The 14,915-nt window shown below is 42.8% G+C and overlaps 1 protein-coding gene across 1 annotated transcript; it reads right to left on the minus strand.

Annotated features, from left to right (window-relative positions):
• Positions 1–7,799: 7,799 nt before the first annotated feature.
• Positions 7,800–13,774, minus strand: LOC121587296 (C-C motif chemokine 20). Its single transcript, XM_041904209.2, has 4 exons — positions 13,499–13,774; positions 9,601–9,724; positions 8,916–9,030; positions 7,800–8,130 (listed from the first exon to the last, which is right to left on the minus strand). The coding sequence occupies exons 1-4, from the start codon at positions 13,563–13,565 to the stop codon at positions 8,092–8,094; spliced, it is 345 nt and encodes a 114-aa protein (XP_041760143.2). The 5' UTR covers positions 13,566–13,774; the 3' UTR covers positions 7,800–8,091.
• Positions 13,775–14,915: the final 1,141 nt, after the last annotated feature.

Consider the following 14,915-nt stretch of genomic DNA (forward strand, 5'->3'; position numbering starts at 1 on the left):
AGAGAGAGAGAGAGAGAGAGAGAGAGAGAGAGAGAGAGAGAGAGAGAGAGAGAGAGAGAGAGAGAGAGAGAGAGAGCATTATTGAGGGAAATAAATAAAGATTGGGGGATAAGAGCGCATTTGATTGAAGACAGAATAGAGAGGGGAGAGAGAAAGAGAGAGAGAGAGAGAGAGAGAGAGAGAGAGAGAGAGAGAGAGAGAGAGAGAGAGAGAGAGAGAGAGAGAGAGAGAGAGAGAGAGAGAGAGAGAGAGAGAGAGAGAGAGAGAGAGAGAGAGAGAGAGAGAGAGAGAGAGAGAGACAGAGAGAATTATTGAGGGAAAGAAATAAAGATTGGGGTATAAGACAGCATTTGATTGAAGACAGAATAGAGAGGGGAGAGAGAAAGAGAGAGAGAGAGACAGAGAGAGAGACAGAGAGAGAGAGAGAGAGAGAGAGAGAGAGAGAGAGAGAGAGAGAGAGAGAGAGAGAGAGAGAGACAGAGAGAATTATTGAGGGAAAGAAATAAAGATTGGGGTATAAGACAGCATTTGATTGAAGGCAGAAAGAGGGAATTGAAATAAAGACAGTGTGTATTATGACTGCTGAAAAATTAATCTGAACCTCTATGGTATGTGGCAAGACTCCTTGTATATTGATATAAAGAAGGTCACGGCACCTCATGTAATTGTCAAATCTTACCACTAGATGGGGCCATTATTGCACTCGATGGGAATCAACAAAGTCACATCCAACAACACTGCTGCTAAAGAAAGACAGTCAGGTCCAACATTTATGACACCCTTGATAAAGACGAGCAAAAAATACTGAATCAAATAAATAATACAAATACTGAGCTGTATTGTATGCAATTTTTTATATTGTTATAGTATTTTATAATTATACAATTGTTTAAAGAAAGAGATTTTGTTTAACAAGTAATATATTTAACACCCCCCCCCCCCCAAGATTGCATACGATACTTGTATTTATTTTATACACTATTTTTTACTCAGCTTTATCAAGGTTGCCAAAAATGATGGACCTGACTGTATATGTTGACATGTTATTGTGATTACATTGACATGACTGTACATCCAGCCAGGCTGCATAGGTAAATACTAGAATGAGAAGAGAGCCTAGAGACACTGCTGATTTAACTAGGCAAGTCAGTTACGAACAAATTCTTATTTACAATGACGGCCTACCCCGGCCAAACCCGGACAACGCTGGGCCAATTGTGCGCCGTCCTATGGGACTCCCAATCACGGCCGGATTGTGATACAGCCTGGAATTGAACCATGGTCTGTAGTGACGCCTCTAGCACTGAGATGCAGTTGCTTAGACCGCTGCGCCACTTGGGAGTGAACTGGAAGGGATGTGGTAGAAAACACTATCCACACCATTTACTTGGTTCCACTTCTCTCTAAACTGCACCACGGTTGTTTGACGTATGTAGTACTGTGAAGTTTTCTGTTGAAATGATCTGCTTATTCAGGATAAATTGGACTTGGGATGCTCGGATTCTGTGTGTGCGTGCGTGTGCGTGTGTGTATGTGTTTGCACATTGTTATTGATCAAATACTTATTTTCCACCATAATTTGCAAATAAATTCATAAAAATCCTACAATGTGATTTTCTGGATTTTTTTTCCTCAATTTGTCTGTCATAGTTGACGTGTACCTATGATTAAAATTACAGGCCTCTCTCATCTTTTTAAGTGGGAGAACTTGCACAATTGGTGGCTGACTAAATACTTTTTTTCCCCACTGTATGTGTTTGCACATGTGTGTTTCAATGAGCGCACTTAATCAGAATTTTATGGACTGTGTAAAAACAAACTTGATTTCCTCTTTATGCTAGTACTCCTTTTCCTCAACATCTTCACATTCCATAAGTAAAAGAGGAAGTGAAGGTATTCATTGGAAAGCCATGACATTAAAGCCCTCCTGTACTCCCTGTACACCCATGGCTGTGTGGCCACGCACGACTCCAACTCCATCATTAAGTTTGCAGACGACACGACTGTGGTAGGCCTGATTACCAAACAACGACGAGACAGCCTACAGGGAGGAGGTTTAGGGCCCTGGCGGAGTGGTGCCAGGAAAAATAACTTCTCCCTCAACGTCAACAAAACAAAGGAGCTGATCGTGGACTACAGGAGAGAGCAGAGAGAGCACGCCCCCATCTACATCGCCGCGGTCGCAGTGGAGAGGGTCAAAAGCTTCAAGTTCCTTACAGCACACATCACTGAGGACCTGAAATGGTCTCACCACACCTCAGGCGGCTGAAGAAATTCGGCCTGGCCCCTAAGAATCCCCACAAACATCTATAGATTCAACATTGAGAGCATTCTGTCTGGTTGCATCACCCCCTGGTGCGGCAACTGCACTGCCCTCAACCGCATGGCTCTCTAGAGGGTGGTGCGGTCAGCCCAATGCATCACCGGGTGCACGCTGCCTGCCCTCCAGGGACATTTACAGCACCCATGGTCAAAGGAAGACCAAGAAGATCATGAAGGACCTCAGCCACCGGAGCCACGGTCTGTTCACTCTGCAGACAAAGACCATACAGGTGCGTCAGAGACTGAAAAACAGCTTCTATCACCGGGCTATCAGACTGTTGAACAGCTTCTATTATCAGACCATCAGACTGTTGAACAGTTTCTATTACCATCAGACTGTTGAACAGCTTCTATTACCAGGCCATCAGACTTTTCTTTTACGCTTCTTTACCACCTCGCTCTATTACCATCACTTGAACAGCTTCTATATCAGCTGTGAACGCTTCTATTACCATCAGACTGTTGAACAGCTTCTATTACCAGAAGAAGAAAAAAATGTCATCCAAATCTAGAAATGCCAGAAAGACAAGAGGATGAGTGAACATCTTCTTTGGAAAGGAAGTAATAACTGTTTTCTCATCCACCCCCTCCACTCATATATATTTTTTACATGTTAAGTCATTTAGCAGACACTCTTATCCAGAGCGACTTACAGTTAGTGAGTGCATATATTATTCTTTTTTTCATACTGGTCCCCCCGTGGGAATCAAACCCACAACCCTGGCGTTGCAAACGCCATGCTCTACCAGAGGGAAGCAAGTCCCCTCTGCAATGTTCCAACATCTAGTGGAAAGCCTTCCCAGAAGATCGGAGGCTGTTATAGCAGCATGTCCATATTAACGCCCATTACGAAACACGTTCTCCAGCGCTAGGCACTCGTTTTGTTTTTGCCAAACCTTTACTCTCTCAATGCCTAAATTTAACCTTTGAAATTTGAAATCTTATTCTGCAGTGAGACCGGAGAGCTTGTTGCTTTAAACACACCATGTTCAGTTGTCACTGTTTTACAAGTCATTCATTGAAAGTATCATCTGCTGGTACGGAAATGCTCATGTATATCAGAGAAATATGTTTTAAAAAATTGTTTCGCTCTGCTAGTAAAGGTGCTAGGGGTCAAGCAGACAGGTCTGGAGAGTATTTATGATATAAGAGCCTTCCCAAAAGCCCACAAGGTACTGATGGAGCCCAGACATCCGCTTTAACCAGGAGTTTGAGCTACTCCCCTCAGGGAGACGTTACAGGGCACCAGGGTACAAAAGAAATAAGAATAAATTGTCCTTAATCCCAGCGGCGGTAAGGCTCCTGAATGTTTAAAACCACCATTAGGACCAGCTAACGTTGTAGTTGACAGAGTGTTCTGTTGTGCACATGATCATTAATGAACTTTCTACCTGTATGTATTGTCTGTATATGTCCTCTATCTATCTTCCATTATGTGTTGTTATGTACGCACAGAGCCGCAACTAAAACTTCCCCGTGGGGATAATAAACTCATTATCTTATCTTGTGTGTGTGTGTGTGTGTGTGTGTGTGTGTGTGTGTGTGTGTGTGTGTGTGTGTGTGTGTGTGTGTGTGTGTGTGTGTGTGTGTGTGTGTGTGTGTGTGTGTGTGTGTGTGTGTGTGTGTGTGTGTGTGTGTGTGTGTGTGTGTGTGTGTGTGTGTGTGTGTCTGTGTGTGTGCGTGCGTGCGTGCGCGTGTGTGTGTGTGTGCATGGGTTCGTGTGTGTTTCGTTGAGGGCACTATCATCCAAATTTTATGAACTGTGTGAAAAAATTTAAATTTCCTCAAAATCTAGAAATGCCAGAAAGACAAGATGAGGAGTGAACATCTTAGTTGGAACGGAAGTAATAAATGTTTTCTCATCCACCCCCTCCACTCATATCTCCAAAGAAGTGTTGTCTGACGTAGTGTGGATAAGTATTCTACTCTATGTTTATCTATCTCCCAAAGGAGGTGTGGGGAAACTCCCACATGCCATAGCCTGGAGTTCCTCTCTCTATGGAAAAACACACCTTGTAAATGTTGAATAAACTCAAGTTTGTGTGTTTAAGATGAAGTATGAGGCAATCCTCCTACGGTCTGTACAGTCTGGCCCAGTTCCCATTTATTTGATGTTCCAGTGTTCTTCTCAGTTTTCTCTCAGTTCACAAAAGGTTCCTAATCACAGGCTGAACTCTACTCTCTGCTTTAACTTCTTCTTTTGTTTGGCTGTCAGACTGTTGTAGCCTCTATTCTGGTAAGGTTTTAGCTTTCACTATAGTTTTCATTTCCGATTTTCGATTTCTGCTTCTCTCTCTCTCTCTCTCTCTCTCTCTCTCTCTCTCTCTCTCTCTCTCTCTCTCTCTCTCTCTCTCTCTCCTTCTCTCTCTCTCTGTCTGTCTGTCTCTCTCTCTCTATGTCTGTCTGTCTCTGTCTCTGTCTCTGTCTCTGTCTCTCAATTCAATTTCAATTTAAGGGCTTTATTGGCATGGGAAACGTGTGTTAACATTGCCAAAGCAAGTGAAGTAGATAGTAAACAAAAGTGAAATAAACAATAAATATTAACAGTAAACATTACACTCAGAAGTTTCAAAAGAATAAAGACATTTCAAATGTCATATTATGTATATATACAGTGTTGTAAAAATGTGCAAATAGTTAAAGTACAAATGGGAAAATAAATAAACATAAATATGGGTTGTATTTACAATGGTGTTTGTTCTTCACTGGTTGCCCTTTTCTTGTGGCAACAGGTCACAAATCTTGCAGCTGTGATGGCACACTGTGGTTTTTCACCCAGTAGATAAGGGAGTTTATCAAAATTGGGTTTGTTTTCGAATTCTTTGTGGATCGCTGTAATCTGAGGGAAATATGTGTCTCTAATATGGTCATACATTTGGCAGGAGGTTAGGAAGTGCAGCTCAGTTTCCACCTCATTTTGTGGGCAGTGTGCACATAGCCTGTCTTCTCTTGAGAGCCAGGTCTGCCTACGGCGGCCTTTCTCAATAGCAAGGCTATGCTCACTGAGTCTGTACATAGTCAAAGCTTTCCTTAAGTTTGGGTCAGTCACAGTGGTCAGGTATTCTGCCACTGTGTACTCTCTGTTTAGGGCCAAATAGCATTCTAGTTTGCTCTGTTTTTTGTGTTTGTTCTTTCCAATGTGTCAAGTAATTCTCTTTTTGTTTTCTCATGATTTGGTTGGGTCTAGTTGTGTTGTTGTTGTTGTTGTCCTGGGGCTGTGTGGGGTCTGTTTGTGTTTGTGAACAGAGCCCCAGGACCAGCTTACTTAGGGGACTCTTCTCCATGTTCATCTCTCTGTAGGTGATGGCTTTGTTATGGAAGGTTTGGGAATCGCTTCCTTTTAAGTGGTTATAGAATTTAACGGCTCTTTTCTGGACTTTAATAATTAGCGGGTATTGGCCTAATTCTGCTCTGCATGCATTATTTGGTGTTTTACGTTGTACACGGAGGATGTTTTTGCAGAATTCTGCATGCAGAGTCTCAATTTGGTGTTTGTCCCATTTTGTGAATTCTTTGTTGGTGAGCGGACCCCAGACCTCAGAACCATAAAGGGCAATGGGTTCTATAACTGATTCAAGTATTTTTAGCCAGATCCTAATTGGTATGTCAAATTGTATGTTCCTTTTGATGGCATAGAAGGCCCTTCTTGCCTTGTCTCTCAGATCGTTCACTGCTTTGTGGAAGTTACCTGTGGCGCTGATGTTTAGGCCGGGGTATGTATAGTTTTTTGTGTGCTCTAGGGCAACGGTGTCTAGATGGAATTTGTATTTGTGGTCCTGGCAACTGGACCTTTTTTGCAACACCATTATTTTTGTCTTACTGAGATTTACTGTCAGGGCCCAGGTCTGACAGAATCTGTGCAGAAGATCTAGGTGCTGCTGTAGGCCCTCGGTTGGTGACAGAAGCACCAGATCATCAGCAAACAGAAGACATTTGACTTCAGATTCTAGTAGGGTGAGGCCGGGTGCTGCAGACTGTTCTAGTGCCCTCGCCAATTCGTTGATATATATGTTGAAGAGGGTGGGGCTTAAACTGTCTCACCCCACGGCCCTGTGGAAAGAAATGTGTGTGTTTTTTGCCAATTTTAACCGCACACTTGTTGTTTGTGTACATGGATTTTATAATGTCTCTCTCTCTCTCTCTCTCTCTCTCTCTCTCTCTCTCTCTCTGTCTGTCTGTCTGTCTGTCTGTCTCTCTGTCTGTCTGTCTGTCTGTCTGTCTGTCTGTCTCTCTCTCTCTCTCTCTCTCTCTCCCTCTTCGCTCTCTCTCTCTCTCTCTCTCTCTCTCTCTCTCTCTCTCTCTCTCTCTCTCTCTCTCTCTCTCTCTCTCTCTCTCTCTCTCTCTCTCTCTCTCTCTCTCTCTCTCTCTCTTTCTCTCTCAAATCAATGTCACAATCAAAAACAAACTCTTAACTGCATCCCAAATGGCACCCTATTCCCTGCATAGTGCACTACTTTAGACCAGAGCCCATAGGGTTCCCTGCATAGTGCACTACTTTAGACCAGAGCCCATAGGGTTCCCTGCATAGTGCCAATTGGAATGCACACTAAACCTGCATCAATAACTGTAGCTAGGGACCATATCAACACTTTTTATGAATGATAAACCCATAAATGAACCAGTCACTTTACGGTTCCTTTAATTTCATCTGCTCACTGTTTAATGTGTACTCTGGTTTGTATCCTTCAAAATAGACAACAGGAAGGTATCAATTAACTACAATATTTTACCTTTTGAGTTTAGTCATTAAAGGTCTGTCTCATTTACTCATAAATGAATTAAAGTTCACTCAAAATCTTGATTTGACAGTCTTTATTAAAAAGGTCCATGAAAAATATGTAGTTATTAAATGCAAAGTTCACAAGAGGGTAATAAATGTTTGATTGTCTCCCGAGTTTAATTTAAAGATGGGAGATCGAACCAGTTGCCAGCACGTTTTGACCCCTGACCTTTAACCCCTGACTTATGACCTTAAAGCTATAGGGCACTCTCCTCAGCCCAGTCGTTGCTGAAGCCAGATCTTACCACGCCTGGATAGGTATTTCACGTATCAGCTAAACACATCATTATGTTTGTAGCTTCTGCGTTCCTCCACCTCTGGCCTGCTAGCCCCCCTACCTCTACAGAAGCTCAGTTCCCGCTCAGCCCAGTCAAAGCTATTTGCTGCTCTGGCACCCCAATGGTGGAACAAGCTCCCCCACGACGCCAGGACAGCGGAGTCACTGACCACCTTCCGGAGACACTTGAAACCCTACCTCTTTAAGGAATACCTGCTAAATTATGTAAATGTAGCTTTAAGGTCTCAGGGCGCTATTGAAAATGAGACCCTGGTCTCAATTGGGCTCCCCTGATTAAATACAAGTTAATAAAATAGTTGTTTTCTAACTTTTCAAATCCCAGACTGTAGCTTTAAGGGTCACATGTGAGGTCAAAGCTACAAAGGTCAAAGGTCTACTCTTTTGGAATATTATCATTCATTGTTTTGTCACATAAAAAAAAAAAAGATCTAGGACATGAAAGTGCCACTGAGAAACGACATGGTCTGCTGGATAAAGACTGAAGATGGAAGGAAACTGAAAAAGTGCAGCAGTGGCTGTAGGAGGAATCACATTTTTGTATTTTCTTTTTTTACTTCTCCCACCCCTGTTCTTCCCCCCACGTGGAAGGTTCTTCTCAGGCTCTGTCACTGTTCTATGGACCAGGAGAAGCAGGGTGGAGTTGGTGGTGAGGGTGGCGGGAGGGGGTCCGATAGGGGGTCCGATAGGTGCTTTAGGAACGCTTGGGCTTAAGCTTCTTACAGTGTCTATCCTGCAAACACAGATACACAACAACCACACACGCCGCACCCACACACACACAGACACACACACACACACACACCCCCCGACACACACAACACCAGCACACAGACACACACAGACAGTGTTAGGTCAGTTGGAGTTTGTGAAAGTTAGGGATGAATTTATTCTGTATCGCAGCAGTATCGCGGAAGATCCGCGTTAATGCTCAATTGAAATTTAAAGGCAATGTTTCCGCGAATTCGCGGAGACCGCATTCACGGTAAACGCTGCATATGTCGGCTCAATCAGAAATTACTTTTACATTTTAAAAGGCAGATCATCCGGATACAGATCAAATCCAGCCCTTAGTCTACAGAACAACTACACAACATAAGAGGAACATAACATGGTGCTAAAAGATGGAGTCCAAGAGCCAATTTATGCGTGGTCTGAAAATGTGGTAGGAGGCTCCGTATGGATGGTGTGACACAATTGCGGAGCCTCCCGGAGGCACGCAGAGGCCAAATCGAGCTCCGTACCACATCGCCGTGCGCCTCCCAAATTTTTTTACAATGCGGAGGGCTCCGTGTAGCTCAGCATCGACATGATTGGTTGACTGTAGGTGGGGGCGGGAGGTCCTGTATAAACAAAAAGCCACTTCCTTGACAACTTCCTTCACAACATCTCTGCGCTGCTCGGTGAAGCGCAAAAATGATGAATGCCCTGACTTCTGCAGAGGCCGTATCACTGTAAATGCTGCACGGTCACTGCAGACATCGGATTGACCGTGCAGTCTAAGTGAGAGCAGCATACCTTGAAGTTGGTTTGGTGGCACATCTTGGTCAGCTTGTCCACGTGTTTCATCAGGTCAGTAACCCAGGCAGGGCCAGTAGGGGCACACAGGTTGCGTCCCTTTCTGGTATTGAAGCTGTAACACAATACAAGCACTACATCAGTACAAACCATCATCTATATACAACCCTACCATCATCTATATACAACCAGACCATCATCTATATACAACCATACCATCATCTATATACAACCATACCATCATCTATATACAACCATACCATCATCTATATACAACCATACCATCATCTATATACAACCAGACCATCATCTATATACAACCAGACCATCATCTATATACAACCATACCATCAGTTGGAGTTTTCACCACACTGCTTTAGGCCAATCCAATCCTCTCTGATCTCCAGGAGGAGTTAGGATTGGACACTTATGGCATTCCAGGACGACTACATTGCAGTCTCTCTCTGTGGTTACATGCCATGTCATTGACTGTTCAGTCAAATATCAGATTGCTGTATCATCTGATGAGTCTAGCTGATATGTTAAAGACTTATCCAGGCATTGTGAAATCTGGCACTTGACTGCAATGTCAATCAGCCTCGTATGCAGCCTAAGTCTTTAACCTCTATTTCTTAGCCAATGGGAATACCTGACCCTCCGGTCTCTCAGTCAATAGGATACTCACACCATGGCGTCAATGGAGCAGCCTTGACCCCTGACCTGAGGCTGGTAACCCGTGACGATGCGTGGTGGGATCTCTTTTTGACTGACCTCCAGACAGCAGTCCATTACCATCTGACCCCGAGTCACTGAGAGAGGAGAGAAAGAGAATTTTTAAAAAAAACATTGAAATCTGTCAAACAGTCAAGCAGATAATTGCCTCAACAACAACTGTTGTAAAGTTAGAGAGAATTACTGATGGAGAAGAAAGGAGACAGATGAGGGGATAGGAGACAGATGAGGGGATAGGAGACAGATGAGGGGATAGGTGACAGATGAGGGGATAGGAGACAGATGAGGGGATAGGAGACAGATGAGGGGATAGGAGACAGATGAGGGGATAGGTGACAGATGAGGGGATAGGAGACAGATGAGGGGATAGGAGACAGATGAGGGGATAGGTGACAGATGAGGGGATAGGTGACAGATGAGGGGGATAGGAGACAGATGAGGGGATAGGTGACAGATGAGGGGGATAGGTGACAGATGAGGGGATAGGAGACAGATGAGGGGATAGGTGACAGATGAGGGGATAGGTGACAGATGAGGGGATAGGAGACAGATGAGGGGATAGGAGACAGATGAGGGGGATAGGAGACAGATGAGGGGATAGGAGACAGATGAGGGGATAGGAGACAGATGAGGGGATAGGAGACAGATGAGGGGATAGGAGACAGATGAGGGGATAGGAGACAGATGAGGGGATAGGTGACAGATGAGGGGATAGGAGACAGATGAGGGGGATAGGAGACAGATGAGGGGATAGGAGACAGATGAGGGGATAGGAGACAGATGAGGGGATAGGAGACAGATGAGGGGGATAGGAGACAGATGAGGGGATAGGAGACAGATGAGGGGGATAGGAGACAGATGAGGGGATAGGAGACAGATGAGGGATAGGAGACAGATGAGGGGGATAGGAGACAGATGAGGGGATAGGAGACAGATGAGGGGGATAGGAGACAGATGAGGGGATAGGAGACAGATGAGGGGGATAGGAGACAGATGAGGGGATAGGTGACAGATGAGGGGATAGGAGACAGATGAGGGGATAGGAGACAGATGAGGGGATAGGAGACAGATGAGGGGATAGGAGACAGATGAGGGGATAGGAGACAGATGAGGGGGATAGGTGACAGATGAGGGGGATAGGAGACAGCATTTGGTTGAAGACAACGCTGAGTGTGACAAAGAGGGAGAGACAGAAAGAAGGGAGAGAACCAGAGGTGAACCAGTTGTGAGATTTGGATATCTCACAACTGAAATATTAAATAATAGTTTTGAAATGTGTTAGCCTGCATTTTAAATGTAATACTCCCTTCGCCGTGACCATGATTAGGCATGGCTTGAGTTTCTTAGGATTTATGTAGTGTTAATAGTGGGAAACATGGTCATGGACAATGTCCAATGTTTATTTCCTGGCTATTTCAGTCCAAAATGTGGATGTTTCTATGGGAGGGCCTTAGAGTCAAGTGTAGGACACACACATACACACACACACAGAGAGAGAGAGAGAGAGAGAGAGAGAGAGAGAGAGAGAGTCAGAGAGAGAGAGAGAGAGAGAGAGAGAGAGAGAGAGAGAGAGAGAGAGAGAGAGAGAGAGAGAGAGAGATTGGTTATGATATGACACTAGTTAATGATGTGACACTAGTTAATGATATGACAATAGTTAATGATATGACACTAGTTAATGATGTGACACTAGTTAATGATATGACACTAGTTAATGATGTGACACTAGTTAATGATATGACACTAGTTAATGATGTGACACTAGTTAATGATGTGACACTAGTTAATGATATCACACTAGTTAATGATGTGACACTAGTTAATGATGTGACACTAGTTAATGATGTGACACTAGTTAATGATATCACACTAGTTAATGATATGACACTAGTTAATGATGTGACACTAGTTAATGATATGACACTAGTTAATGATGTGACACTAGTTAATGATATCACAATAGTTAATGATATGACACTAGTTAATGATATTACACTAGTTAATGATATCACACTAGTTAATGATGTGACACTAGTTAATGATGTGACACTAGTTAATGATGTGACACTAGTTAATGATGCGACACTAGTTAATGATGTGACACTAGTTAATGATATCACACTAGTTAATGATGTGACACTAGTTAATGATATGACACTAGTTAATGATATCACACTAGTTAATGATATGACACTAGTTAATGATATGACACTAGTTAATGATGTGACACTAGTTAATGATATGACACTAGTTAATGATATGACACTAGTTAATGATGTGACACTAGTTAATGATATCACACTAGTTAATGATGTGACACTAGTTAATGATGTGATACTAGTTAATGATGTGACACTAGTTAATGATATGACACTAGTTAATGATATGACACTAGTTAATGATGTGATGCTAGTTAATGATGTGACACTAGTTAATGATGTGACACTAGTTAATGATATGATACTAGTTAATGATGTGATACTAGTTAATGATGTGACACTAGTTAATGATATGACACTAGTTAATGATGTGACACTAGTTAATGATATGACACTAGTTAATGATACGACACTAGTTAATGATGTGAAACTAGTTAATGATGTCTGGCTGGGGATTCCCCCTGGTCTGAAGTTAACCTACTGTACAACACCATAGAGGGTCATACTATATGGTACTGTTAGGTAATAGCTCGCTCGTTCACACACACACACGCACGTACACACACACACACACGTACACACACACATGCACGTACCCACACACTCCTTCTTTGTTAACATAATTCTATTCACTGAGTGCCAATAATTACTTTCCTGGTGAGAGAGGAGATAACATAAACTGTTCAAGGACCTCACCTGACGACAAAGCATTTTCTAGTGTGTGTGTGTGTGTGTGTGTGTGTGTGTGTGTGTGTGTGTGTGTGTGTGTGTGTGTGTGTGTGTGTGTGTGTGTGTGTGTGTGTGTGTGTGTGTGTGTGTGTGTGTGTGTGTGTGTGTGTGTGTGTGTGTGTGTGTGTGTGTGTGTGTGTGTGTGTGTGTGTGTGTGTGTGTGTGTGTGTTTGTTTGTCTTTGCGTGCGTGCGTGCATTGTTGGAAAAAGTACCCAATTGTCATACTTCAGTAAAGGTAAAGATACCTTTATAGAAAAGACATGACTCAAGTAAAAGTGAAAGTCACCCAATAAAATATGACTTGAGTAAAAGTCTAAAGGTATTTGGTTTTAAATATACTTAAGTATCAAAAGTAAATGTAATTCCTAAAATGTACTTAAGTATCAAAAGTAAAAGCATAAACCATTTCAAATTCCTTATATTAAGCAAACCAGGGGCACACTCCAAAACTCAGACATAATTTACAAACTAAGCATGTGTTTAGTGAGTCTGCCAGATCAGAGGCAGTAGGGATGACCAGGGATGTTCTCTTGATAAGTGCGTGAATTAGACAATTTTCCTGTCCTGCTAAGCATTCAAAATGTAACAAGTACTTTTGGGTGTCATGGAGAATGTATGGAGTAAAAAGTATATTATTTTATATAGTACAGATACCCAGAAAACTACTTAAGTACATTTTAAGTAGTACTTTAAAGTATTTTTGTTTAAGTACTTTACACCACTGCGTGCGTGTGTGTGTGTGTACCTGTGTAAGAGGACTTGTAGATGTAGAGGAACAGAACAGAGAGGACTTACCCTGGTAGCAGATGCAGAGGAACAGTAACAGAGAGGACTTACCCTTGTAGCAGATGCAGAGGAACAGTAACAGAGAGGACTTACCCTTGTAGCAGATGCAGAGGAACAGAACAGAGAGGACTTACCCTGGTAGCAGATGCAGAGGAACAGTAACAGAGAGGACTTACCCTGGCAGAAGATGTAGAGGAACAGAACAGAGAAGAGGATCTTGGTACTGTCCACTGTAGACACCATGATGGGTCACTGATAACCTGCGCTGTACGGAGGTGTCTGAACTAACAATGAGTGAAGATGTCTTCCAGAGAACAGAAGAGGAAGGTGTGAAGTGTAGATTCTGTCTGTTTGTGATGCTCTGGAAAGGTTTCCTCTGTCTGTCTGTCTGTCTGTCTTCCCCTGATGTGATGCTACTAGTGTGTGTTAAGCTCTGCTCTGTGATGAGACAACCTCTGCTCTGCATCTCTGCTACTCTGTGTTTATAGACTGGCTCGATTAAGTTTCACTTTTAGTCACACACCCCTGTGTGTGTGTGTGTGTGTGTGTGTGTGTGTGTGTGTGTGTGTGTGTGTGTGTGTGTCTGTGTGTGTGTGTGTGTGTGTGTGTGTGTGTGTGTGTGTGTGTGTGTGTGTGTGTGTGTGTGTGTGTGTGTGTGTGTGTGTGTGTGTGTGTGTGTGTGTGTGTGTGTGTGTGTGTGTGTGTGTGTGTGTGTGTGTGTGTGTGTGTGTGTGTGTGTGTGTGTGTGTGTGTGCGTGCATGCGTGCAATCTGGCTTCAGGGCAATTAGTAAGATTTGGTACGTAAATCTGTGCCCTCCCATTTAGTATGATCCATTACATTACGTTAGGTTACATTATGAATATAATAGCGACCGTACAATATCATACGAATTAGAGGACGTATAGTACTATACGTGTTACCTGGTCGTACAATAGCATAGAGTCTGCTTACTGTACCTAGATGGAGAACCTAGGCGGGGGCGGAGCGATCTCTATTTGGAACAGCTTGCCCTGTCAGGTAAGAGGGTCAGACACCATTGAGGTTTTTAAACCACTTTTAAAATGTGTTGCGATTCTAAATGCACTTTAAATAAAGTTTGATTTGATTTGATTAAAACAACAAAGGTTAGGAACATTTCTGTAAAAATGTGAATTGGTTTAATGTTAGAATAAGGGTTACGGGAAGGGTTAGCTAAAATTCTACAGTTCTACGACTCGAACACGTAACCTTTGGATTGCTAGACAGTCATGGTATATGCCCACCCATTCTCCTCGACGAATCTCCTTCCTATCATTTCTGTCTTTAGTAGCCTTCTGTCTTTAGTAACCTTCTGTCTTTAGTAACCTACTGTCTTTAGTAACCTACTGTCTTTAGTAACCTTCTGTCTTTAGTAACCTTCTGTCTTTAGTAACCTACTGTCTTTAGTAACCTTCTGTCTTTAGTAACCTTCTGTCTTTAGTAACCTACTGTATTTAGTAACCTTCTGTCTTTAGTAACCTTCTGTCTTTAGTAACCTTCTGTCTTTAGTAACATTCTGTCTTTAGTAACCTACTGTCTTTAGTAACCTACTGTCTTTAGTAACATTCTGTCT

This window comes from Coregonus clupeaformis, chromosome 18 (assembly GCF_020615455.1).
Source record: "Coregonus clupeaformis isolate EN_2021a chromosome 18, ASM2061545v1, whole genome shotgun sequence".
NCBI classification, from domain to species: Eukaryota; Metazoa; Chordata; class Actinopteri; order Salmoniformes; family Salmonidae; genus Coregonus; species Coregonus clupeaformis.